The sequence below is a fragment of the Castor canadensis genome, chromosome 10, assembly GCF_047511655.1.
Source record: "Castor canadensis chromosome 10, mCasCan1.hap1v2, whole genome shotgun sequence".
Lineage (NCBI taxonomy): Eukaryota > Metazoa > Chordata > Mammalia > Rodentia > Castoridae > Castor > Castor canadensis.
The window spans coordinates 242449-269604 of NC_133395.1; the positions used below are offsets into that span (position 1 = coordinate 242449).

The window sequence follows — 27156 nt, forward strand, 5'->3', positions numbered from 1 at the left end:
GGGCATCTGTCATGGCAGATGTGTGTGCTCACCTGACCAGGACTGATGTTATGTGTGGCATGAAACTACCCCAGAGGTGTGATCCTACTTCTGCCACAGCCCCTGGCTGCTGGGCCAGCTTTGGCCAGCCCTGGACCTCACTGTCATCATCTGCAAATGGATCAGCATGGTTCCTGGTGAGTTGGTATGTGGAGATGTGTAAGTAACCCTGCAGACCATGCTGTGCTTCTGTCCACAGTGCCACTGTCCACAGAGAAGTTGGCCAGGTGTTTCCCATAAAGGAGCCCAAGATCTGAACTTGGTTTTTCCTGTGGGAAACTTTGTTCTCTCCCTTTCCATCTCTCTGTGTCTCTGCCTCTGTCTCTTATCTCAGTCTCTCTATGTGTCTCTTTCCCTGTCTCTGTCTCTCTTGTTCTCTCTGTCTTCGTCCCTCTCTTGATGCAGTCTCTTAGTCTCTCTGTCCTTTTCTCTCCATCTGTGTTCTGTTAGAGGCTTGGATGCTAATCTTCCTGATCCTTTGCTTCCCCCAAGACATGCTGACCCAGGGTATGCAGGGTGAGTGGGCACCTGTGTGTATTTGGTGCATGAAAATCTAAAATGTGCTTCTCCCTAACAGGTGAACTCCTCATCTTATACTCAACATGCTTAGAGCGGCTTGAGGGAAAGAAAGAGAGGAGGGTCACGGAGAAGGAGACTGACTGCCTCTGCTCCTTACAGAAAGGTGTCCTGAGTGGGGAGATGGAGTTAGTGTTGAGATGCCTGCAAGTTCTTTGACTCGAGGTTTCATTTCTTCCTTATTCTAATAAATTAAAAAAAAAAACATGTGTTTAGGTGTGAATCTGGTCTCAGGCCTAATGGCCTGTGGTTCTTTTGACACAGATGGCTATGTAAACCTGGCAGTTTTTCTTGCATAATTAGACAAATAGGGATATTTAATTTTTTTTTGAAGTTTTAACACAACTTTTGAGTTAAGTAAATAAAACCCTAACTGCTTGTATGTGGTGTACCCAAGTATGTGTGAGTATCCAGGGGAACCTGGGCTGCACTGGGGGCTGCCGTGGTATAGTGAGGCTACATGTGGCAGCTGCAGTGGTGCAGTGGACTCCAGTGATGCAGTGGGCTGCAATGGAGCTGCAAGGAGACTGCAGTGGGGCTGCTGCTTTTGGCATCCTTGGTACTGTGGTTGGGGAGCGTGACTGTACCCTTGTTCTTGGGAGCTGTTCTCCAGGCAGATGTGCTGGCTGTGGGACCCTTTGCATGGTACTTTTCTTCTTGTGCCTGTGAATCCAAGGCTAGGGTACAGCCCACAAGCTAAGGGGATTTTAAAACTTTTATTACTTCATCCTTTAAATCTCTGCCAACATCTGTCTAGCCTCTTCTTCTTGCCTGCCTCCTATTCTGGAACATTCCCTGGAGCCCCAGGTCCCCAGACTCTGAGCAGTTCCTGTGCCCTGTTGTCAGCAGTGGGGTCCTCTCAACTGTCTCATCCTGTCAGGCTTTTGCCTTCTCTGTCCTCTGTGGGGACAGACAACCAGCTGGTTCCTGTCTTACCTCTGCTTTGCTGAGTCTGCATTTTATGCCTGGGCACACACAGTACCAATAACCTGTTGGATTTCCATCCTGGCCCCAGACACCAGGCTCTTATTCCCCTGCACTCAGGCCCAGCCTATTCCTGTCCACATGTCTCTGTCTACAGAAACCCACCTGGCACCTTGAGACCCTTGTTCTATGCAGAATGGAGACTGGTGGCCTCCAGTCTTATACCTGCTTGATGATATCCTGGCTATCTTCTTCACTAGTGGGCAGGTGTCACAAAGTTTGATAGTCTTCTAGACTGGTTCGCAGCAGATGGGCCATCGATCTAAGGATCTAAGGATGCTAGGCCATTGCAGGCGTGACCCACTGGATTCCCCCAGCCAGTATTGGTTTGCCACTTCCCTGTCCTCTCCATGAGGCCTGTCTTGAAGGGACAGTGGCTTCTGTTTTGGATTTGTTTCTTGGTGGATAAGCAGAGGTATTTGCCCTGGTGGGAAGCTGGTCAGTAATAATAAAGATATCCTGCATGGAGCCTAGTGCAATGGGTCACTGAGGACAGACGTGAAACCTGATTCTCTCTCCTGGGGATTTTGCTGCTCAGCCAGCTAAAGCAAGGATAGAGGTCAAGTCCATGGTCATCCAGGACTTCAATCATAGGCAGCTCTGACTTAGCTCTGGAAATGTCCCTTTGTTCAACATGTGTTTGGTTAGAGCCATTTGGTCTAAGAAAGGGATGACTTGTGTAGAGACACAACTGTTCTGTGAGGAGATGGGAGTGCTGTCAGTGTGGTGACAATGGCAGTGTGCCAGAGGAGCTCAGAGACAGAGTTGGCTTTGGGGGGTACCCTGTGAAACTTCATGGAAGAGAGCCCTTGAACATGGGGATAGATGGATTTAGATGCCTGCAAGAGGGCAATGTGCATGGAGGAAGGAGTGCACACAGTGGCTACAGACGTGGTGTGTGGAGCATGGAAACCAGGGAAGAAGCTAGATAGGCCTGGACGTTAGTGGACATCAGCTGGCAGGGGCTTCAATGCCTAACTGGGGACAGAACTTTGCTGGCGTGCAGCAGAAAACCCTTGAGTGCCTTTGAGGAGGGTACAGGGATGAGGATAATGGTTGCCCATGCAAGTCAGCATGGTTCATGTGTACTTGGAGTGGGACTAGGTGGAGGGAGCCTGGGACACGAGTCATTTGCTGGGAAGGAGCCATTCTTCCTGTGTGAGGACCAGGCTCTTTCTGGTGGGAATTGTTTGCAACATGGATGTGGGGGAGTTGTGTCGAGAGATGGGTGGAGAGCTGGATGCCTGGCCTCAAGCCTTGTGTCAGGTGACTGGCCAAGAGCAGACAGTGTCAGGCAGGAGGGCAATTCATAGATGTCTCATGAGGCAGGAAGAAGTCCTTGACCTGGGGCCCTGTAGAACTATGAGTTCCAGAGAATGTCCATGTCCTGTTCACACTTTGTGAGAGTGGGAATGGGACAAGGCAGTCCTCTTAGGCAAGAGATCTGTGTGGCTCGAAACCGTGCCTTCTGATGCCTGGGATTCTGCTGCCACTGGTGGGGCATTGCTCATGGCTTATAGAAATTTTCAGTGTCGAAGGCCTGGCATGCAGATGGGAGATGCTGGGGCTTAGCTCTGAATGGGTGAAAGCAATAGACAATTTTTCACAATAAAAACAGGACATTACACAGATATAACACCGTAGGCTGCTGCTTAGAGCTTTTTCTTAGTGGAGGTTTTGCCATTTGTGGAGTGAAAAAGTAACTTTAATTCGTTCACAGGACCAAAGAGGATCTTAGTTTTCCTGTTTTTTTGAGATAGGATCTCACTATGTTGTCCAGCTGACCTTGAACTCAAGATCCTTTGACTTCAACCTCCCAAGCAGCTGGGATTGCAGACATTCATTACTGTGCCTGGCTGGATTGTGGTTTTATATCATAATTGCTCTTCCCCCATGAACTCTCCTGAGGATAGTGAATGCAACATCTCAAATTTTGTTGGATTGGAAAGTAGGTCAAGACTCCCGGGTTGGCTTACCTACTTTAAATCATAGAACTGTATAATCTGAAGGAAATCCAGGGTCTCCTGATGACCAGCCATTCCAGTTACAGATGGGGAAACCAAAGCCCAGAGAAGCTGGATGGCTTGCCCCATATTCCCTGTTTTCGGGGTTTGTGTGTATGTTTTTCGGTACTGGGGATTGAACCTAGTGCCTTGCACATGCTAGGCAAGTGCTCTGCCACTGAGCCACATTCCAGACCATGTCCCTTTTGTTTGTGAAGACTTATAACTTTGGTTTCTCCTATGTCTTTCCCTGTGGTTTTGTGCTGTGGTGATTGTGGGCTCTGGTGGATGCATGTCTGTTATTCAACCATAAAGAGGAGTGAAGCCTGAGTTAGGCTATGATACTGAGGAGTTTTGAAACATGGCTCCATCACAGAAACCTCATGCAAAAGCCATCTGTCTGATCCATGCTTATGAAGTGTGCAAAAGGGCAAATCTGTAGAGACAGCATGGAAGTGAGGTTTCAGGGCTGCAGGGAGCAGAAGTAGGATGGATGCACACAGTATTGAGCTTCTCTCGGGTGACGAACATTCTTTGGAATTGGTGGTGATATCTACATAGCTCTGTGACGTATTAAAACCCACTGACGTGCATATTTTAAAAGAGTGAATAATGTCTCAAAAGTTGCAAAAAAAAAAAAAAAAAAAAAAAGAACCTACAACCCCCGCCCCAGGCATCTTCTGAGGGTGACAGGGAGCCAAGTCATCATTTGAAAACCCAGAAACATCTTGGCCTTTGTAAACCAGACTGTAGCACATTAGCGGCTTCATCTTGGAACACTATTTCAGCTGGTATATTAAAAGAAAGGGGCACCAGTGTTCCATCATACATGCTGTAGGGCCCCTGGTATAAGAAGAGGCCAAAGTACAGATGGATCTAGAACCCTGAAGTGTGCTGAGCCAGAGGAAACTGGGCCCTGGAGGCTGGTGGCATCCTTCTCAGGCTTCTGAACTCACCTTGGAGCTGAGTTTACCAAATGTGTGCAATTTCCCAGCAAAGTGTGTCAGTGAAAAAAATAAGATTAAACAAACTCCAAAAGAGGTATTTGTTTATACTCTCTGATCCTTGCAAGGATGTCAGTGAAATGTGAACCTGATGGTGAAGTCACAATGCCAGCAATCACCTCTGGTGACTATATTTTAAAAAAAAAATTCCTGCAAAATGCACATCATATGAAATTCAGCATTGTAACAGTTTTAAAGTGAACAATTCAGTGGTACTTAGTGCGTTTACAGTGTAGTGCAACCATCAATCTCTCATTTCAAAATTTTTAATCACCCCAGAACATGCTGCTCCCTTTAAGTGACCACATCCCGTCCCCACCCCACGACTTGCCACATTTTGTCAGTTCAGACATTGATGGACGCTCAGGTTGTTCCCACCTGCCAGTTGTTGTGACTGACACTGCTGTGAACACCTGTTTCCAGTTCTCCTGAGCGGACATCTGGGAGAGGACTGTGGATGCTTTTGGTATTCCCCGTGGGACCCTCCAATGAGAGGAGACAGACTTTCCCACAGCAGTGTTTCTTTCTTTTTTCTTTTAAATTTTAGCTGTCCTTGCGGTGGGAAGTGGTATCTTGTGGTTTTGATTTGTGTTTTCATAATGACTAGTGATGTTGACAATTTGTGTATCTTCTTTGGAGGAGGTCCTTTGGCTATCTTTTCATTGGGTTGTCTTTTTGTTGTTGAGTGTGAGTTTAAAAAAACATATTTCACTTACTAAAAAGACCCTTATCAGATATGTGGTGTGAAGTACTTTCTCCCATTCTGTTGGTAACCACCTTATTTAGTCTTTTGCCTGAGATTTTTGTTCCCAGGAGCCTGGAGTCATTAGCTCTTTCTCACTTCCCACTGTATTTCTCATTGGTTGTGAGAAAGGGGGGAGAAGAGACAGTGGGGTAGCCATGTGCTGTGCAAGGGAGTTGCCTGGCACCAGAGATCCCTAGGGCTTGCTGGGGAGCACGTCCAGCCCAGAGTGCCCTGGGCCTTGCGAGGCCATGTTGACTGGGCCCTCTCCTTTGTCACTGGGGCCATTTGTCTGAGTATTCCTATCTCTGAGAGCAGGGAAGGGAAGGAAGAATATGCTGGCTTACAGTGAGGATGTGGCCTGTCTACTTTCTGCAAATGGAGGTGCAAATGGGCCACAGTGAGCTCCTCAACGAGGTCACACATGCACGTGGAACCTCATGTGGCCTTGTGTTTTGCTGGTCGTGTCCTCTGTCCTTGTTCTTGGGAGGCCCAGGAAGAGTCCAGGACAGCCTGGACTACAACAGTTGATCTGCTGTGTCTTTGGCCAACAGCAGAGATAATTCTGTGAAAAGTCAGGCCCCAGCAGCCGCTCAGAGTTCCTTCAGCCAAGAATAACATGTGAATGATGTCTGATTCCATGGTCTTCTAATCATGGACCTGGCACCTTGTTGTATGTCTGAAAATATTTAGGCAGGTTTTCCTTTGAGTCAGATACTCATGCACAAATGAATGCTATCCGTTTAAAATTCCTTCTAGAATTTGGTGTTTTGCACTAGCTGAATTGAGGGTAAGTATGATTATAAGGAAGAAAATGTTTTTCTAATTTTTTTTTGACATCTAAGAAATTTTCTTCCTCAAATTCAGGCCAGGACTCTTTCAGAGGATGGTGTGGGAGGAAGAAAGGAAAGCAAATAGTACCAAATTAGAGGGTGGAGGCGTCAGTGAGGTTGTGCTTTACTGTCTGAAAAACAGACACAGATCTCAAAGGCAGAAGTTTTCCTGCCCCGAGTCAGGAGATCGTAGACAGGCGTCCTTGGGTCCAACGGCAGCACCATCCTGAGTCTCTCGAATTCTGTTTCCCAGATTCTCCCTTCCTTGATTCCAAAGTCGTAAAGCAAGCAATGAAGGAGGCCTTGCTGTTAAGCCTGCTCTTGGCCATGGCAGTCGTGTTGGACCCACTCTGGCTCTGGCTCAGGTCCCAGTCAGGGCTCCATAGGAGGTATCAGGGACCCCAGGCCCAGAGTTGGCATGTGCTGGTGCTTTAGTTAGTGGGAAGTGGTGGGTCTAGACATGGCTCAAAAGATCAGAACTGTGACAGTAAAGATGATTTCTGCTTCCCTAAGCAGTGTTCTCAGAGTTTCCACATGATGGTGGGGTGCACAGCCTCTGTCAACACAACAGCAGGGTGTGCAGTCCCTGACCAGACCTGCCCTGTGGCTCAATGTAGGAAGGAGAAGAGGGAGCAGGGGAAGTGTAGACTGTCCAGTGTCCAGATAGCTGACCCAGAATTGCTTCTTGCTCCCTCCATAAGCTCACATATTGAGTGCTTGATTCCTAGATGGTGATGCTATTTTGGAAGATTAAGGAAACTTTAGGAGGGACGAGCTGGAGGAAGTAGGTTACTGGGGGTAGGTCCTTGGGTATTTTATCCCTGGCCACTTTCTTTCTTTCTCTGCATCCTGTCTGCCTTGAGGTAAACAGCTTTCCTCTTCCACATGCTCCTACCACCATGGTGTTCTGCCCAAGCACATGGGGCCAAGGGACCATGGACTGAATCCTCTGAAACCATGAGCCAAAATAAATCTGTCTTCCTTTAAAAAAACAAAACAAGGGCTGAATGAGCAAATGTTGCCTTTTATGTGAAAATGGAGGCACAGGGATTTGTTGCCCGGTGTGGCCCACAAGGAGCACACGAAGGTGGTGTCCTCTCTTGCTTGCAGGGAGGAGTCCTGGGGGGCAGTGGGAGGCAGGTTTTCGCCTCTGATCTGGCTCTGTGGCGATGTGGGCCATGTGATGTTTAAAAAGCTCTTTCAAATGGACATATCCAAAGGGAATCAAGAGAAGCGCTTTGAAACTGGAATTTGTAGTCAAAGCATCCAACAAGTAGAGACACAAACCAAGGACCTGTGACGGGTGGAGACATGCTGTCCTCCACCCCAGATGGGACTGTGCAAGCCAAGCAGAAGGGATTGTAAAAGGGGACATGGTGAAGGAAACAGCAAGAGCTTAATCTGAAGCCGCTGAGGACAAGGCCACACCATGATATGAAGTGACCAGCAGGCCTGATGTGCAAGTACCTACTGCAGGGTCCAGAGGACCTCTGACTGGACCTTGTGTCGCACTTGGTTCTGTGGCAAATGGTTTTGTGATGCTGATGTTATAGATAACATTTTGAGGAATTAAAATATTTAGACTCAACGTCTTAAGAAAACAGAAAGACAGCTGTAGGCACAGAAGAGAGACTTCAGTACTGGACAATGTACCACCCTTCCACAGCCATTTTGGCACTGAAGGGGCCAGTAGACGACTGTAAGCAGGTCCAACAACCAAGAAATGCCCTTAGATGTGAGAGACAGAAGTCAGCATCATGCTTGTTCTAGAGAGGCCATGTGGGTGTGGGTTACAATGATTTTCAGTTCTTAATCTTGAGCTCTGGCAGGTAGGAGTTTCCTTCCATGCATTCTGGTGGTATGAGCAGTAACATCAACAAAAAGTACAAGTAAAACTTTTTATAGGGACTGCAAAGCAAATAGAAGTTCCATACCCCTACCCTGACCCCCGCCACCTCCCAAACCCTGAACCAGGGCTGTAGATTTGGCCCCGGAGCCACTGACTCTTCTCTAGAAAAAGGGAACTAGGCTCTCCTCCTCTGATGGGAACCCCGGCCAGGCCTGGCAAATGTAGAGGAAGTGGCTGGCTTGCTCATGCATGGTTACTCTGCACTTACAGCCTGCTGCCCAGGTCCACACTTACTCTGGCATGAGGACTTTGCTCCTTACATTCTCAAAGCAGGCATTGACTGTGGCCGCTGTCCAGAGCCACTGTTCAGGATTGGTGTGGGAGCACATCTGCATGTGGGAACTGAGTCTCCTGGGGCTCAGGACCTAAAGATGGCCATACATATTCCAGGGATGCAAGGAGGTGCCCTAGGCTGTTCTATTCATAGACAGTTTCTCATCTGCCCTGTCTTTTGCCAGAAATATCAGCTGTGTTCACAAAGCTGTTGTCGTGATCATTCCCCCCGTAGTGTCATCATAAACCAAAAAAGTCTAAAGAAGGTCCTTCTCTGACTTAAAGCAAATGTGTAATTAAACAGATGCATGAGTGTTGGTAGAGCAATTGTAATGCTGTGTGCTGTTACTGGGGACACAGAATTGTGTAGTCACCTTGTAGAGCAGCGTGGCCGTCCTTAACAAACAAATGAGTTGAGTCACCCTATGATCTAGCAGCCCTACTCCTGGGCATGTGTTCAAGAGAATCTGAAACCTAAGTGCACACACAAATGTGAGTGTGGGTGTTCCCAGTAGCACTATTTGCAATAACCAAAAGATGGGATGGCCCAAGTGTCCATTGACTGATGAATGAGCAAACACATAGTCCATCCATGCAGTGGAATGTGATCCAGCCACAAAAAGGAATGAAGTCCTGACACAAGCTACAATGTGGACAACTCTGAGAACATCACTTAGGCAGAGAAACAAGACCAAAGGACTACATGACATAGGATTCCATTTATGTAGAATGTCTAAAACCAGCAAATCCTCAGGGACAAAGTGGAGGCCTGTGACTGCCAAAGCTGAGGTGAGGAAGAGGAAGTGGTGGCGAGCAAGGTTGGTTTCTTTTAGGGGAATGAAAATGTTCCTTACATTGGTTGTGATGGTTGTGCAACCCTGTGAGTACTCTGAGAACCAGGGGATTGTGCTGTGTGGTGCTGAAGTTTTATCTCAGTAAGACTCTTAAAAGAGAGCGCGCACACACACACACACATACACATACACACACACACACACACACACACACACACACACACGTGTCCCAAATGCCTTCATCGCAAAGAGTGGCAGGCTACTGGGACCTGCATGGCTGGCTGGTTCCTTCCCCGCCCCCCCTCCTCCCACCTGCCCTGCTTGCTCAGGCAGGACAGCAGGCATCCCCACCTGGGGTTTCCTGCCCGGTTATAAGAGCAGACATTATTCCCACTCTTGCCTGGCACTTTACCTTGGTCTGTGCTTTTTGGGTGCCTCCTGTCTCCTCCCTGTTCTCCAGCAATTTCTGGGGAGGCAATAGTTTTCCCTGGGAGAGCAGGTCTTCTTCACATTTCTGGGATTCCCAGTCTTCAGGAAGCTTCTGCAATAGCCTAACCTTGGTTTTCCAAGGCCTTGTCTTTTAATCTCATAACATTCCTGCTGTCTGTTTTTCATTATTCTCTTCACCCTCCTTAGTTGCCCAAACTTCTCACCCTATCCACTTAACTTACTAGAAATTTCACAGCAATTCTAGAGGAGCAGTAGATGTGGGACACAAGTCCTGTGGAGCAGGAGGAGCAGAGATGCTCAGGGTTTGCTACTTCTGGTCACATGGAGAGTTGCTGTCTTCCTATCACGAGTGACATCTCAATCCTTATTTATTTCTTACTCATCTTCCCTACTTTGTCTTTCAGAAGTTATTCGTCAAGTTCAGGAACAGGCAGCATCTCAGGTTAGTTGGGAATTTGTTGGTGGACATCCATCCACTGGGTCTCTGTAGCTCTCAGGTTGCTCAGAGGTCTTGGCTCTTTTTTCTTTCAGGGGTTTTGCTCTAACAGGGGAGGAGACAGTTCAGGCTGACATGAGAGAATTACTACAGGAGCTGATGCTGGAGGGCAGTGAGGGGAGCCACGGCTCACCAGGCTAGGCGGAGGGGCCAGTGAGGCGGGGTGCAGGGGCAAGTATTGCTCTGGAGCTGGCTATGGGCAGGGACACTGCAGACCAGCATGAGGTGTCCACATTGGATTTTGGAAAGCAAAACACATCACACAGTTAATTACAGCACATAACATTGCTGCTATTCATACTGGTGAGTTTCGTGGCCTTAGCACACTGTCTTCGGTTCCTTGTGTGTGAACGTGGTGGTGCAGGACTTTCAGTGTATTGTAGCAATAGCGATGACAGCTAATGCTTAAATAGCAAGATCTGTCTGCAGCCTTCACATGTATTAACTCATGACATAAGGTCCTGACACTTACTGCTCTCCCCATGTGGGTGAGCAAACGGAGACCTAAGATGGTCAGGCAACTCTGGTACATAGTGCTGGAACTGGTGACCAGACACCCAGTGACCATCTTCCAAGATCACTGGTGCCGGCCACTCCATCCTAGCTGTAGCCCAAGAAGCCTGTGACTTCACCACAGGGTGGTCATTGCAAGAGTCACACAGGATAATGAGACCAGTAGCAAATGAATGTTACCTAGATTTTCATCCTCCCTTTATTTTTATTTTGCAAATGCAGAGGGCAGGACGAAGCAGGGGTTTGTGAAGGGTTCAGAATCAGGGTATCCCACACATGCGGGAGGAGGCCTCAAGTCATAGCGCCCTCCCATCTTCAGATTTGCTTCCCATTCTCCGACAACACATTGGCTGGGAAGACCAGGTGAACAGGCCATGATAACAATATCAGTCCACGTGTGCAGAAAGCTGGGCCAGGCCTCTCCTGACACTGCCACCTAGGGTCATAGATCAGGACAGCTATGGTCCCCACTGTCATGGTGTGAGAGGCCTGTCAGGTGGGTGAGCCAATAATGTAAGGTGTACTGGAAAAGGACAGTATTCTCGGCTGACAGGGAGGTGGCTGCCTTCTCCCCTAGGGAGTTGGTGGTGGGACATGGTGGTGATGGTCCTGCAGTAGTGGTCAGTCTTTGAATGGCAACTTTGAGACAGGCAGAGCCCTGTGGTGCTCCAATGTGGCCCTGCAGGAGGACAGTGGACTTGTAACTCTGCTTTCCACAGGTGCCTGCATGATTCTCAGACTCCGTCTTTGCCCTTCCCTGTCCACTGCAGTTTCCACTGAGGTTCTGCAGAAGCGACTTGCTCAGTGGACCTAGTGGACCTCAGAAGCACCTGCTTGTCCACATCTTCAGAAGTTTTTTGGTCTGTTTGACACAGTGCTGCTCTAGATCCTGCCGTAATCTGACATCACATACATTGTAATGAGAACAAGGTCTCCCTGGTGACTTTGCCTGTCCTTGGCTCTGTGTGCACATGTTGTGCTGTGAGGTGCTGTGAGGTGGCATGGCTGGCATCGAAGTGTCTCTTCCCCATGTTGGGCCACAGTGGCAGTTTGTGAGGCCACAGAAGCCGGTGGGTACTGGGTGGGCAAATCCAGCTCTTGTTTGGCAGGCTGTGTGCTGATGGTCTAAGCTTAAGAAGGACTTGGAGAAAATGTTAATAGTATGCAGTAAGTGTCATGTCTGAAGCTGTCAGTTCATAAATAGCACAAAGATTGAGAACATCTTTGCGTACTTGAAACTTAGATTCAGCAGCTGTTCACGATGAGGAAAGCTTCAACATTTGTAGGTGAGGCTGGAAGGTTTCTTCTGAATTGAGACAACTGGGCAGGGTGGAGGAAGAGTTCAAGGCCAGCACAGACCCAGGGCACCTGTTTTCTGGCAGGGTTAACAGATGGGCATGTGTGTTCCACTGTCCAGTCCTGACTACATGGCAGCCCAAGGTTGGCCCATGGGAGCAAGGCAGTGAAGCCATTGTGGGAACCAGACAGCCTTGTGAATTTAAATAGTGTTTCATTATTACTTGTGAATTGTGCATTGTAATTTTTATGTTCAGACAATTTATGATAAAAGGCATAAATTCACATATGCCTGCATTTTCCCTGGAGAGCCCGTTATTTGCACTACGGGTCATTGTTTCCCTCCACCCCAGCCAGAGACGCTTCCCTGTCCTGCTCTCGCCAGCCTGCCTTGCACTGGGCCTCAGTGGGTTGAAGAAAGTGCTCTTCTCACTCCTGCTCTTCTGTTTCTGCCTCCTCTGGTTTTGATGCAGTGGCAGGGTCTCGGGAACAGAGACCCTGTTCCTTATGTCCCCCACTCTCTGTCCAAGTGCATCTCATCCAGGATGCAACCTTGGAACAAGGGGATGCTTGTCACCCCCCTCGGCTCTGAGGATGGTGTCTCCCTGCTGGCCTGTGTCACCTCTGCCCATCATTCTATTGGGTCATCTGGATTCGGCCTGTGTCCACACATGGGCAGTGCCAGCTTCCCTGAATCTCAGTGCTGGGAACAGGCACAGGTGGCATTCTGACCTTGGTCCCTAAGGTGCAGCAAAATCTTCTGTCTCTGACCCAGACTCGTTTCTCCTACCTGTATCAGTAAGCTGCTAAACAGGGACATTTCAGACCTTCTCAGTTTTTGGCAGAAATCGGTGTCTCTAACCTGGGTGGCACCCCAGAACTACCTGGAGCTTTTTAATGAAGACTAGTGTCTGGTTCCTGCTCCCCAATCAGGGACTTGAATTCTGTAGGTGTGGGTTGGGCATTAGCATAGTGGGTGAAGCTGAGAACCTTGTAATGTATTCACAAAGCATAGATACCTCATGGGGAGGAACTAAGACCCTCCCAGGCAGGTGCCTCTGGACATCTTGCCTGTGCAGTGGACACGAAAGACAGGATTAGCCTTTGAGAGGCCTTTGACTGCAGGTTCTGTTGCTATAGGGAATGTGCTAAGTATAAAACCCACGTGTGGATTCGGATAGGTTCCCATCAAGGCCTGCTTTCCCTCCTCTCTCCACACAGTATTTCTCAGCAAAGTTACAACTGGAGACATCAGGCTATGCTGGGTCTTCTGGTGGGCACATCTGGGGAGGGGTTCTTTGTTCTGTGATGCCTCTTTCCAGTATTTTAATTATCTGTTACCTCTGACAGGTATTATCTCAAATACTTTCTAATTTACTTAACAAGAGCAAGCACTGTTGGGAGCAGCATGTGCTTGTAATCCTGTTTGCATACCTCAGAAGCTCAAGTGTCTCCCCACTGGCAGGGAGTGTTTTGTTCGCCATGCTCAGGTGCTGGAATACAGAGCTGAGGGCCCAGTTCTGAGCCAGGATCCATGGCTCGGTGAGGGTAGAAATGATGCAGCAAGCAGGCAGAGGGTCTGAAGCCCTGGGCTGAAAGGCAGTGTCACTGCAGTGGGGTTCAGGGACTGCTCTTACTATCTGTACCTTAGCAGAGCACTGAGTAGTAGACTCCTGGCTACTGATGTCCTCAGGAGCTCAGCTGTGGGATGAAGTGTTGGTGGGAATCCTTGTCAGCATATCTAAGCATGGGAAGTTTTAGCCCCAGTCCAATAGAGTGACAGAAAGTTGCCACTCCTCTGCACGCTGCTGCCTCTGTGAGGGGAGGACCAAGTGTGGCCTTCTGAAACATGCTCCTGCAGCTTTTGTAAATTATCTCCTGTATAATGTCATGAAGTTGTTTTTCTCCTCCTGGAGAACCGATGTGTCTCATTTCTGAGTATATTATGAAAATTACATGTTCTGCCCTATTTCTATTGTTATCTTAGCTGGTGGGAACTCTGCTCAGTTGCATACTGATTCACACATGTTGGGGTTAATAGATGTAATTTTCCATGTTTCAGTCATTTTATTTCTACTTTAACAGCCTTATTTCATACTTGTACACAGTAATGTCCAGCATACCTGTCCTTTATGGAAATTTGAAGAGTTGGAGATGTAGACAGAGGCCGTCCTGCACAGGCTCTTCCCAGCTGGTCACTCTGTTTGTGATGGAGGCTGCTGGCTCCTGAAAGCTTAAACTGAGCATGTGGGGGAAGCTGCATGATGTGATTTATAAATCCAGTCTAATCTGGCTTTATGGAGTTCTGTTCATTTTAACAGTGAGCACCAAAATAGTAAGGGAGTAAAACATTTATTCAGGGAAACAGGCTATTGTAATCATAAAACTGTTTTTTTTTGGAAAAACACTTTAATGTTGTCATAATACATTACCAGATACCCTCTGCAAATACAGATACCCCCTCAGGGTTAGAGGATGTTGGTTCCTGTGCCTGGGGGCTTTCCAGAAAGGCAATGCAAGTACTAGGGCCAAACTTGCCCCTCAGGGAAGGCCTGGGTCCCAGAGTGGCCCCCTCAGACCCATGTGACTGAGAACTGTTTCCTGTGGTCCCCTGGGAATGGGGATGGCTTTCAGCTCAAAACCTGTGCTTCCTAACCAGGGAACAGAAAAGGGGACAGGAGGCACTGTGACATGTAGTGACATGTAGTAGGAGGGAACATAGGAGGCACTGTGACAGTGGGATGCAATAGGAGGAATGAGGAGACTCAGTGACGTGCAGTGACATGCAGTCAGGAAGAGGACTTTGTCATCTACAGCTGATAATAGCTTCAGCACCTGGATGCTATTGGTCCCACTGCCCGCTCCACTGAATCTGCTCATCCAGGTCTCCACTTGGGACAACTCTCTGTTCTTGGCTCTTTTCAGTCCAGATGGAGCCCCCAGCTGTAGGAACCTGAAAGGAGGGTGGGGCTGTGTAGTAGTAGCAGCTGCTCCCATCCTCCTGTTCTGAGTGTTTTTGTTTTGTTTTGTTTTGTTTTTTGTGGTACTGGGGCTTGAACTCAAGGCCTAAATCTTGAGCCATTCCACCAGCCCTTTTCTGTGATTTTTTTTTTTTTTGACATAGGTCGCTCAAACTATTTGCCAGGACTGGCTTCGAACCACAATCCTCCTGACCTCTGCCTCCTGAGTAGCTAGGATTATAGACGTGAGCCATGGGTGCCTGACCTGAGTGGCCTTCTTAACCCTGGCTTAGGCTGAACAGCTGCTCTGTGGTGTTGCTGTTCTCATACCAACCAGGTAGGGTGTGTGGAGTGAGTGGTGACCAGACCTCTCAGTGCCAGTGAGCATCACAGCTATTTGGGGGAGGCTCACCCCTCTCCCCTGATCTGATCTCACCTTGAAGGGAAGTGTCAGCTGCCATTGCTCATGTTTTAAGGTTCTTTGGATGACAAAAAGAAACAAATCTCAGTTCTGTATTTTCCACCAAAGACCATCTCCCATAGGGCTTTCTAGAACTTTCAAAAGCTCTTTTCCCCCACGAAACATAGGTGTATGTAGCTAAATATCTACAATGTACACTTGTTAAAAGAAAAGACAACAGTAAAAACAACCCCTCACAGAAAACAAAAATGGAAAACCAGTTAAAATCCAAAGGGAACATGGTCAGCCCTAATTCACATTGTAAAGAAAACAAAAATGGAAAACCAGTTAAAATCCAAAGGGAACATGGTCAGCCCTAATTCACATTGTAAAGGTGTCGACCTAAAAGTCAGCAAAGTCAAGCTCGTTTTGAGGCTAAGGATTTGTGAACGCTGTGAGCTGCTAGGCCTTAACCAGTGCTGGGAGTACTAAAGGCCCCTCGTAACATGGCCAACAGCTGCGGCACTCTGAGACCAGCAGGGTGGCCGCAGCCTGGACTTCAGCAGTTCCCGCTGTCTCCCCTTCCTCCTTGGGGTGGCTCCAAGTCTTGTTCTCTTCTTCCACGCCTGTGAATTCATCTTGGACCCAACATACTGAGTACGTGGTTGCAGGGCCTCCCATCTGAGGAAGCTGTCAGGGGTCTGTCATTTGTCACTTGGAAGCTTGGTTCAGTTTTGTTTGCCACTCACCAGGTTGGCCCGGTCTTCTCAGCTCTACCCACATAGAGATGTTCTGGGAGAGCCATGGTGTGGGGATGTCTCCAGGGTAACAGTGTCTATAGGAAACATTCTTTGGGGTTTTCCCCTTCACCACTGATGCCATGGATTCCTCAATGTTTCCAAGGGAGCTCCAGGGCCTATGAGCCCAATGTGTCTGCAGCAGAGGCCCCACAACATGTTATGCTCTCAGGGCTGAGGAAACTGAGGCCAGAAGCAGACCCTATGTTGTCTGTGTGTGGGGGAATGGCCACCTGGAAGTGAGAACATGCAGTGTGTACAAGCATGGAATTATTTAGCCTTGAGAGGAAGAAGGTTGTGCTGATGCTCCTTCATACCCAGAAGCACTTTGGTGCATCAGAAATAAAGTTTGTTGATGCAGAAAACATCACCCAGTTATTGGATAAGAATCTTCCCTGAGTGTCTCAGGTAACATTAATGAAAATTTTTAAAAGGCTCAAAGATGTCAAGTTCACCTGCCCTCTGGGAGTCTCTGGCAGCCAGTTTGCAAACCTGCACCTTTGTGGATGAACTGCTTTCCGAAGCTGAGCAGAGCATAGGCAGCCATTGGCTGTGCCCGGGAGCGTGTGGCTGCCTGATGCCATCAGCCCCAGCCCTGGTCAGAGGCTCTGAGGAACCTCTGCCTTGGCAAAGTCGGTTTTGCTTGTTAGTGTCAAGTAAGGCCACTTGCCTGAGCAACATTGACAGGCATCAGCATGAGTTCATGTGTAGCTGGTGTGTGATGCCTAGCATCTCTCTTCTTCCTCCCTCGGTGTAGGCGCCTAGCATCTCTCTTCTTCCCTCATGCTGATGCATGTGGACACCCAGTTCCAGATGCCATCAGAGTCAAAATGGCTCAGAGACAAATGAGGCCTCTTGGGAAGGAAGGGTAGGTCAGGGCGTTTCTTCCCCTGAACACACACAGTTAAACAGGGGTCAGTGCTGCGCCTGCCCTTGTAGCCCACTGCAGGCCACGCAGATGTCAGGGCTGCTTGGAGCTTCTGGCCGAGGTGTAGAGTAACCCTAGACAGACCCAGGGCAGACGAGTTGCTGTGGCTTGGAAGGCATCTCCTGCAGGGCCTGCCCAGCACTGGCAACATCAAGGTGCCCTGCTTTCTCCAAATGCAATCAGAAGCTTTGTGCGGCTTCTCTGAGCAGGGTCTGTAGGCAGGATGACTCCTGGACTTTCCTCCTAACTGGCAAAGCACACAGTGTTTGAACAGCTGGAGTTTACAGTTTAATCTTGTCAGTGCAGAAGAGGCTTTCTCCTTAATTATCACTCCATCATTGGCCTAATACTATAAAATTATATTCATAGTAAAAGGCCCTTGATAGATGAACAGATAAAGAACATTCAGTCTATTCAAACATGGAGTTATTTAGCCTTCAGAGAAAAGAGGTTGTGGTTCATACTCTTTGTTAATCAGCTTTCGGTCACTGTAATGAAATACCTGACGCTATTAGCTTATAAAGAAAGGTTGATTTGTGTGTGTGTGTGTAACTTTGCACTGGAGGTTGATATGTGTGTGTGTGTGTGACTGCGGTAGAGGTTGATGTGTGTGACTGCACTGGAGGTTGGTGGGTGTGACTTTGCACTAGAGATTGATAGGTGACTTGGTACTGGAGGCTGGTGTGTATGACTTTTGCTTCAATGGTACAAATGACATCTCATCAGGTTTTTTACTTGTAGCAAGAAAACCAAGACCATATGAAGAGTGAGTGAGTGTGCAGATGCTACTGTGGCGCGTGGGTGTGCAGGTGCGACTGTAGTGTGCAACTGTAGCGAGTGAGTGTGCAGATGCGATTGTGGCAAGTAAGTGTGCAGATGTGACTGGCCAGTGAGTGTACAGGTGTGACTGTGGCGAGTGAGTGTGCAGATGTGACTGTCATGAGTAAGTGCACAGATGTGACAGCAGGGACTTTGCCATGAAGCAAATTCATCATTTGGAAATGTGTCACGATCAGCAGCCTGCTGAATTTCTTGCCAACCTGATGGTCTGTGTCACCTTCACTTTTTAGGTGAAGCCAAGAATCTTCCATCCTACCCGGGGCCAAACAAGATGAGGGACTGCTACTGCACCGTGAACCTGGACCAGGAGGAGGTTTTCCGGACCAAAATTGTGGAAAAGTCACTCTGGTAACATTACTGTTGCTTTCTCTGATTTTAATTCTGTCCATGTCAGGCCTGCTCAGGTATAGCCTGCTTCTCTCATGTTCTCAGAGACCAGGCAGGGTCCATGGGGCTCTGCTGGCAGGTGGGTGCTGTGTTTGTGGCCCTGGGAGCTGATGCTCACTTATCCTCTTGATGTTCAGGACTCCTCTCTCTTTAGGGGTAACATCAACAAGATTTCAAGTAGGGGTCTTGAGAGAGGAAATATGTTATGTGCTTTATCATCGTCCTTTAATTTTTCTTAGGAAGTATAAATTAGACAGGCTAACTGAGCCACTGCTTGCTGAGCAGAGAAACCTAGGAAATGTGTGCTGATGCCATCTGAGAAAGGGAGGGACCAGTAAAGGAAAGCCCACATGCTTAAGTCTTCACCCTGATGAATTTATGCCCAGGACTCAGTGCTTTTCACCTCCAGTTTGCATTAGGATCAGAGGAGGGCTTGGGGGTCCACCCAGGGATCTGAGGGGCCAAGACCTTACCTTTCCAATAAGCTACTGGTCTGAGGAGGGCCTGGTCTATGGCTGGGAGCAGTGAGGACTCAGCAATGCCTCAGGCCACAGCAGTTGATCCAGGAACAGGAAGAGAGAAACCAGAGAGCAGGTTGAGAGGTGATGAACCTGTCATCAGATGTGTGTTGGAAGCTGGGGGCACACGGCTGTTGTCTGGGAGGAGCACACCAGCCTCCCTGGCAGTACTTTACAATGAATCAAAGGAGACAATTCTAAGCCAGGGACTCCACCTTCAGGTCTGCAATTATGGGTTGTGTGGTTTCAAAACAGCTATTCTGATTTTGAAAACATTTTTAGCAGTTGAATTATATCCTTGCCTATTGCTCCTTCTATGTGGGAACAAACAACATGTTTGATGACTTAATGAGTTTAGTTTTTAGAAAACCGTTAGAGAGAGATAGGAAGTGCATCCCTTCTCCTTGTCAGCGCTGTGGCTGCCCTGCTGAGGCTGAATAATTACAGTTGCTTGTGCTGTTTGATGTGCATTGATTCTTTGAAGTAACTTGTTGGAAAGAACTAGTCTGAGAGAGTTTGTCAGGAGTCACTTCCATTCCCGAAGAATGTCTGTGGGTTGATGAAGACGCTGAGACGATAATTTCCACTTAACAAAGGTGAACATAGTGTTACTTACGAACATTTGCTGGCATCACCTGAGAAAGCAGTGTGGTATATACAGAGAGCCCTTGAGAGATGCAGGCAGCCTTTGCTGACCTGCAGCCCACAGGAAGGCTGTCCACAGAGACCCCTTCCGGTGAGGTGAGGAAAGGCCAACAGGCTCTTCCAGACACTCAGACAAGTATAGAAATAGAAATCACGATCTCTGGTTTGGGGTCTGAGCACTCTGCCTCTGGAGCAAGAGCTCAGAGGAGAAAGTGCACAAAGTGCACTAAGAAATAAAGCATTGTATGTATGTGTCAGGGACATGGCAGACGGAACCAGACCTACAGCTTGCAGCTCTTGATGCCCACGTCACCAGAGTCCCAGGACAGCACCCTCTTCTCTGCTGTCTGTCTTTTCAGCATGGTACAGAGTGGAGAGGTAGCACCCATGGAGGACTTACTTGAAGGACTCCTTGGAGGGACATGTTGGGGAGAACAAGCCCATTTCCCTGGCCTTGTCCCTTCCTCAGGAAAGTGGTGATGGCAAGTTTCTGTCCCACTAGGGAAGGTGTTCTGATGTTGATGGTGGACCTTGCCTTCACTCCTGACTTTGTGACTGTCAACCTTTGCAAGGCAGCCCACTGTTCACCTACTCATGTACTTAAGGCTCTGTGGCCCACTTGGGAAGCATTCAGAGTACAGGGATCTGTCTAAAGCACCTCTGGGCTGCTGCTTCCACAACCCAGTCCTTCCACCTCCGCCCCAGGGTTTCCACAACCTAGGGCTCCCACATCCCCAGGGCTTTCATGTCTTCAGGGTTCCCATGCACCCCAGAGCTTCTATGGGGTGGGGGTGGAGGGGTTCCCACACCCCAGAATCACCATCACACTTAGTCAAAGGAGCATCTTGATGTACAGCAGAACCTTACTCCTCAAATGTTGGGTTCCTCAGTCACTAAGAACATTTTGAAAGGTGGTGGCATAGAAGTAGGTTGCATCTGTCCCCAGGACAATTGTTCCCTAGGTGATGACATTGCCCACGCCTGCACAACAATCCATGCTGTGAGGACGGCTCAGCTCAGTGAGGAGAAAAGTCCCACAGTGCAGCTCTAGACCTTACATCCACCACTTCCTTCAGTGGGTTACATCTGTATCCACATCTTGGGTGAAGGAACCAGAGCCCCTTCCCAAATTGTGATCGCCCAGAAATTGTCTGGGATGTGAGAACGTGGAGGTCTATTGGTAGTGGAGTATGGGAGATTTTTCGTTCTTTGTTCATATGATTTTTTTCTTTAAACAAAATTAGAAGTTAACAAAGGAACAAGGCAAACATTCCAGAGCCAACAGACATTAGTTTGTCCTGGACTCACAACAGCATCACCACAGATCACAGACCCACCCATCCTTTGGGCAGTGATTGCAATGGTCAGTGACTGTCCCTCCCACTGAACACCTTGCATCTGGTATTTGGGAGGAACTGTGGAGTCCAAGGCATGACGTCTCCATTCATACTGGAAGATGTGTATGTCTCAGAAAATAGTACTATTATGTGGTAGAAATGACTAAACCAAAACAAATCTCAACAATGCTAGGGTTTTTCTGGAGCGCAGAGATTATTTGGTGTTGGGAATTAGGAAGGATGAGAGAAAGTTAATAGATCAGGAGACATTATTCTATCAAACACTTTTCATAAAAAACTCACTGTTCACTTAGAAGACATTGCATTTGAAATTAATAGACAACCCAAATCAAATTTTCTAAGATTTCTTTTCTATTTTATCTAAAGCTTAAAAAGTCGGTTTGACACAAGTGGAGACTTCCAAAAGGCCCAGAACTTTCCATATATTCTAAAGAACTGAATCTGAGCTCTCAGCCCTGAGTGATCCAAGCAGTGACCCCTCCCCCCCAACATTTATGATTTTTCTGGGGCCTCTCTGGGTATAGATCTTGCTGTTCTGTAGCCTGTTCCTTTCTGTGGCAAGTTTTGTGCCCAGAAGTAACTGTCTAGGGCTTCCTGCCTCCCTGTTTTTATGTGAGTTCCTTGTGTATGAGCAGGGCTGCTCTGTCCCTGGAGGAGGTGGAGGCGGGAACTAAGAGAGGGTGACGTAGAGCAGCAGTAGTCAGCTGCTGGAGGCACTGGCAAGAAGGATGCTCACTGAGTGGAAGGAGAGGGTTGGTAGCTCTAGTCCTTGGTGACAGGGGTTTGGAGCTGCCTGGGGGAGGGCAGAGATGGCTGGGCAAGGTGCTTGGGACTCAGGGATAGCAGCTGAACAACTGGCAGGTGTCTTCAGCAGACCCTTACTCCATGAACCACTGCACAGGACTCCGTGGTCTTTGCAAGCCCCTGAGTTGTGTGTGGGAGTAGTGGGTTTGTGGTGACTCTTCCAGCTGACGGCCTCCATATGGGATCTGATCTGTTTGATGTGTCGGCTCCATCTTGCTCCAGTCACCCATCTGAATTTTGACCTGGCCCCATTCAAACTTAGTTCTGCATGCTGCCGGCATTGTTACTATAGTGTCACTATTAGGCCTTGCTTAAAATGTTTTCCTGGAAAGGCCTGGTTTTGGTCAACATAATCACACACACACATATACATATTATATGATTTTTGATTATGAGTTTTTGATTCAGAGTCTTGCTATGTGTCCTGACTTGGCTGGAAATCCCCAATCCTCCTACCTTAGCCTCCCTAGTGCTAGGGTTACAGGAGGGCATCACCATGCCCAGCAAAATCTTATTTATGATTGCTGGTTTTACAGGTGAGTCTTGTAAAGAGAGTTTTTCTGATTAGAATTTTTTTAAGTGGTACCCAGGGCTTGGCCCTTGCTGGGCAGGTGCTCTACCACTTACCACCTGAGCTGCATCTCTATTCCTTTTTGCTGTGGTTATTTTGAAGCATTTTGGACATATGGTCTCACTCTTTGCCCAGCCTGGCCTGGACTGTGATCCTTCTATTTTATGCTTCCTGCTGTAGCAGGGGTGACAGGCACTGGCCATGATGCCCAGCTTTTTTCCATTGACATGGAGTCTCAAAACTTCCCTGGGCTGGCCTGGAATCACAATCCTCCTGATCTCAGCTCCTGAGTAGCTTGGGATGACAGGCGCACACCATTGCATCCAGCTATTGGTTGAGATAGGGCTCTCACTAACTTTTTGCCCTGGCTGTCCTGGAACCATGATCTTCTCAGTCTCAGCCTCCCAAGTAGCTAGGATCATAGACATGAACTACCAGTGGCTGGCTATAAATTAGATTTTTTTAAAAATTGGACTTTAAAAGTCTGTGTGTGTTTTTCATTAAAGCATTTACTGTTTATATTTTATCTTTGCTTCTGATGGAGGACTGTGTGTGGTACTTCATGCTAACCCCAAATGTCCCTGGCTTTCTGCTCCTTGTGGTGCAGGAGATGGGGTGGAAGGTGAGAGAGAGCTAGGGTCACACCTGGTCATGGTCCAGTGGGGTTCAGGTAGATGAGAAAGGCCTTTCCACCCCATGCTGGCTTTTCCCTCCTGTGTTTCTTTGATCCCAGGTTCTGAGGAAGGGTGCACATGTAAACGCATGCAAGACCTCTGCCATTTTCATAATCTAGGGATGTTTTGCATATTGCGGCATCCTGAAGTGAGGAGTTGCTTTTTCTCACCTATCTGTGATGGATGGACATTTACTGACATTAAGGTCCTGTTAGTTGTGGGAGCCTTGAGGAGGCCAGGGCCTCTTCACAGTCATCATTTGGCTATGGCCATCTCTCTGAGAACCTGGGTAGATTTGGGAGTTCCAGGCTCACCTGGGGTGGGCTGTGGGTCTCTGGATTTATAAAGACCCCAGGGGCTTCTACAGGTCCAGGTTGGACCTGCAGTTGGTCAGAAAGCCACTATTCCTGTCCACATGGCTGCTAATGCCCCCAGAAACATCTTGCTTTAGCCCTGTTTCAGCCAGAACATGCCCAGGTTCTCTTCCCAACCCAGCAGCACACCTGGGTCAGAACACGGGTTCTCTCGACTTTGCAGGAAGCCAGTTAACTGTGAGTGTTAGTTTGTCTTTATTCCACAAGCACTGAGCACCTGCTACATGCAGGGGGTCACCTTAGGGTGTCCTATGGAGTCCCTTCTGGTCCCCAGGTATGGCTGGGAAGCTGCAGGGAGGGATAATGGTCCACTCCCCATGAAGTGCAAGGGAGCCTGGCCCACCTCCAACCATCTTCCTCTGTCTTGGACTTTTCCCTTTTTGTAGGGGTGTAAGGCATCTCTTTAGGGATTGCACCCCCCTCCTGCTCCTGGGCAACTCCCTAATGACCCTGTCCTCTAGGAGAGCCTTGCTAGAGGTTCTTTAGTTTGAAACATTTTGGTTGCAAGATTGGCCAGTGTTTGACTTTGTGGCTTCTTCCAGGAATCCTTGTCTCTCACTTTGAGCATGTGGCCAGTCATTAAAAAATCCAGCCCAATTTTAATATGTTTATAAGAACTTGTGATTTCTCTCTGGAGGAGTGAGGCAGGGTGAGAGGAAAGAGACTGTGGGTATGAGAGGGAAGGCTAAGGCTCCAGCACTTTGGGTGCCATGTGGCCTGTTCAGTGCCATACTGGGCATCCACAAAAAGTCTCAGGGTGGACTCTGGTTGATGCCACTGTACAGATGGGGAAACTGAGTCTCAGAAAGGAGAGGGAATTTGTCTGAGACTTCAGGAACTAGGAAACAGACTAGGAAGCCCTGACCTTGTCCCCTGTAGCAGGCCCAGTCTGTCCTGAGAGGCAGCGACACAGGTGGCAAGTGCTTCTCAGGCTTGGGGACAGGTTAGGGCAGCAGCGCAGTCCATGCTCCTCGTCCTGCTGGATCTTGGACCAAGGACACTGCCAGCGTGGGCCACGATGCAAGTCTTGTCCACTACTTTCTCATCAGGGCTTTGTGTTTGGTTGGAAATTTATAGCTCCATGTGCTGGAATTCAAAATAAACAACCCCACCCTGTATCTTAAACCACACTGAGGTGCCCTGCAGCCCGCATGCACTGCAGGCTTCCTGTCAAAACCCTGGGGTGTTGGGCTGTGGCATGGGGGCCCCAGGGCAGGAAACCTGCCCTGTATAAAAGCAACCATGACCTGACCTCAGGTTCTCTCTGCTCCAGTAGCTTCTGTCCCCAGTCTCCTCCACAGGGATCCGAGAGCCACTAGTGCCTTTTTCACCATGTCCTTTTTGGAACAGCTGTCTTCCCCCAGGGATAGTTGCCCTGCTCTGTGGAGCTCTGAGGGACATGCAGGCCACTATTTCTCAGTGCCGGTAGGGCTCAGCACCCAAGGCTGAGTCTGGGATGGTCTGTCTTCCTGGCAACCTGCAATGGAAGCCTACTGTTCGGGGCTGAGTGCCTGGGGTCCCTTAGGAGTGTTAGGATCCCAAGAGAGACTGGCAAGGAGCTTTGAGAAGTCCCTTTGTCCTGAGTCCATTTGCTGAGTTGCCTGATCCCTTCTGGAACAGCCTGTATGCCCTCAAAGCATTCTTCTGTGCTCAGTAGCTTCCTGCTACCTCCAGCCCATCTCCTGGGGATGTTTGACACAATATTCACGTTAATGAAATTTTAACCCAGCTTTTAAGTTAATAACTTAACTATGTGCATACTTCATTAATGGATGCTCATCCATTGAGAAGCAGGCTAGTATCTTCCTAGAAAGTTGTTTCCCATCTACGGGGCCACTAGCTGCCTCAGAAGCCACTGGGACCCACATCCTCTGTCCTGAGCTGGAGCCTCAAGTCTCTCCTTGTCTCTGGCTCATCAGACACTGGAGCACAAAGACTAGCACACAGAGATGCACTTGGGGTTTCATTATTCTTGTCACGAGGTCTTTGCCCCCTCCCCAAATCTACCCACCCCACATCCCAGATGTTGGGAAATGGATGTGGGAGCTTGCGGCAGGGCAGGACACTGGGGACCCAGCTTTGTCACTTTCTCATGACCAGCATTGCTTGTCACAAGGCACAGCAGCTGGAGAGGGGTGGGGCAGCTGTGGCCTCCAGCAGATGTCGGGAAATGACTCAAGAAGTGGTTGGTGGTTTCTCTGCAGGTCCCAAGTGGGGCCTGTGTGAGCTGTGTGCCCAAGCCTTGTGGGCAGTGAATGGAGGAGCAGGAGGAGAAGGAGTGATTCAGAGGGCTCTGGGAGGAGGAGGTGGAGGAGGAGCAGGGATTCAGGGAGCTTTGGGAGGAGGAAGAAGAGAAGGAGGGATTCAGGGAACTCCCCCATCGGAGGTGCCACTTAAAGATTGACTTCTTCTTATAAGCTTTCCTTTTTTCCTTACGAAAGTTGCTTGATTTTGAAACTTGCTTTGAAACTCCTCTGGCTCCTGTCTTCTTAGTGAGGGAAAAGACAGCTCATCTGACACCCTGGCAGCCTTAGGGCAGAGACTGCTGCGTGCATTTCTTTCCTCTTGTGGAACACAGTATTTGAGATGAGCCAAGCTCTCTCTGCGGACCTTTTCTTGATCCAGAAGAGGGTTCTAGAGCCCTCTGGCTGCTGGTGGGGGCCTCCTGGCCAGCCTGTTACTCATGCAACTACTGCCAGTGGCTGCAGCCTGGACAAAGCCAGCCTGTGCTGGACATACCCGAGGCTGAGCTGCTCATGGGAAGGGAAGTGCCCAGGCTGGCTGACCCTTTGAGTCTGGCAGAAAGGACACATTGTCTGCAGGAGGGCCCGAGAAGGACAAGAGTGGAGGAATGTCCTCATGTTCAGCCAGTTTGCCACTTCTTTTGAAAATACACTTTAAATTTTGTTGTCAGGGAGGAGACACATGCAGTTTCTGTTGAGAGGACATGGGGTGTAATGGACTTGGACCTGTGTGCCTGGGAGTGGCGGTGCCTGACTCCCCTGCCTTAGTTCTGGCTAAGAAGGAGGGAGACTCTGTCCTCACAGTCTAGATGGTCTCTCCCCAGCCTCATGCTTTCACGAGGTCCCTAATCATGAGTCCTGTGTGACCATCCAATTGAACCAGAGGTGCAGGACTCAGACCAATGAGTTGCCTTGGCTAGGGCAGCCCTGGCCTGTCAGGAGGAGGAGCTGGGGTCCTGCTGGGAGAGTCTGTTCAGAGAACCACTCCCGTATGCATGTTCATCCCCTTGTGAGGAAGTTGTCAACAAGTATATGGGCATTTTTAGTTCGAACAGATACTCCTCAAGCACTGTGAGTTAGTTATCTGTCTCCCCAGTTGTATCACATTCCACGTTTCACAGAGGTGCTGATTGAAAATGACCAAGGGCATTTCGATAGAAAAGGAAGTTTTTAAAAGCACATGAAAGTGTGAGAGCTGTATAAACTCACCAGTGACTTAAGCATTTCAAGCTAAGTAGATCTCCCTCCTCCCTCCGTCCTTTCCTCCCTCCCTTCCTTCCTTTCTGCTATCTATTTAGCAATGTTTATTTGTTTAGCTGCAATGCTGGGGATGGAACTCAGGGCTTCCTGCATGTGCTCTACCATTGAGCTGCAACCGGTCCAAGCACAGTTTAACCATACTTATGAGACTCAGTGTGGAGTGTGTGTGTGTGTGTGTGTGATTTCAGACTTTCTGGATGGTTCTATAGCATTATGTTCACAAAGTGTTAGAATAGTGAATACCGTCCAGCAGCAACCACACCTGTAGGAATTCTCCCTGTGGGAGCACTCAGGCCACCGTGCAGAGACCAGTATTCCAGGATGTTCGCTGTTCCTGATTGTGAAGGCTGAGAAGGGCCTGAGGCCACCAGAGTCAGGCCTGCTGACTCTGTGGCTCTAGAGATGCACTTGCTCATCTGAAAAGGGGCCGAGGCAGGGGGACTGAAGGAGACCCTGCTCTGTGTTGGGTTGGATAATGGAATTTT

At 48.6% G+C, this 27156-nt stretch overlaps 1 protein-coding gene across 4 annotated transcripts in view; it reads left to right on the top strand.

Moving 5' to 3' along the window:
- Window positions 1–27156, top strand: part of Rasa3 (RAS p21 protein activator 3) — a 108632-nt gene that overhangs the window by 22694 nt on the left and 58782 nt on the right. For 3 of the 4 annotated variants that reach the window (XM_020164512.2, XM_074042918.1, XM_020164513.2), the window contains one exon: window positions 18068–18185. In XM_020164512.2, coding sequence (XP_020020101.1) covers window positions 18068–18185 — 118 coding nt within the window. Of the gene's footprint in view, window positions 1–653; window positions 781–18067; window positions 18186–27156 lie in introns of those variants that run through there. The other variant, XM_074042917.1, reaches the window with a different exon arrangement.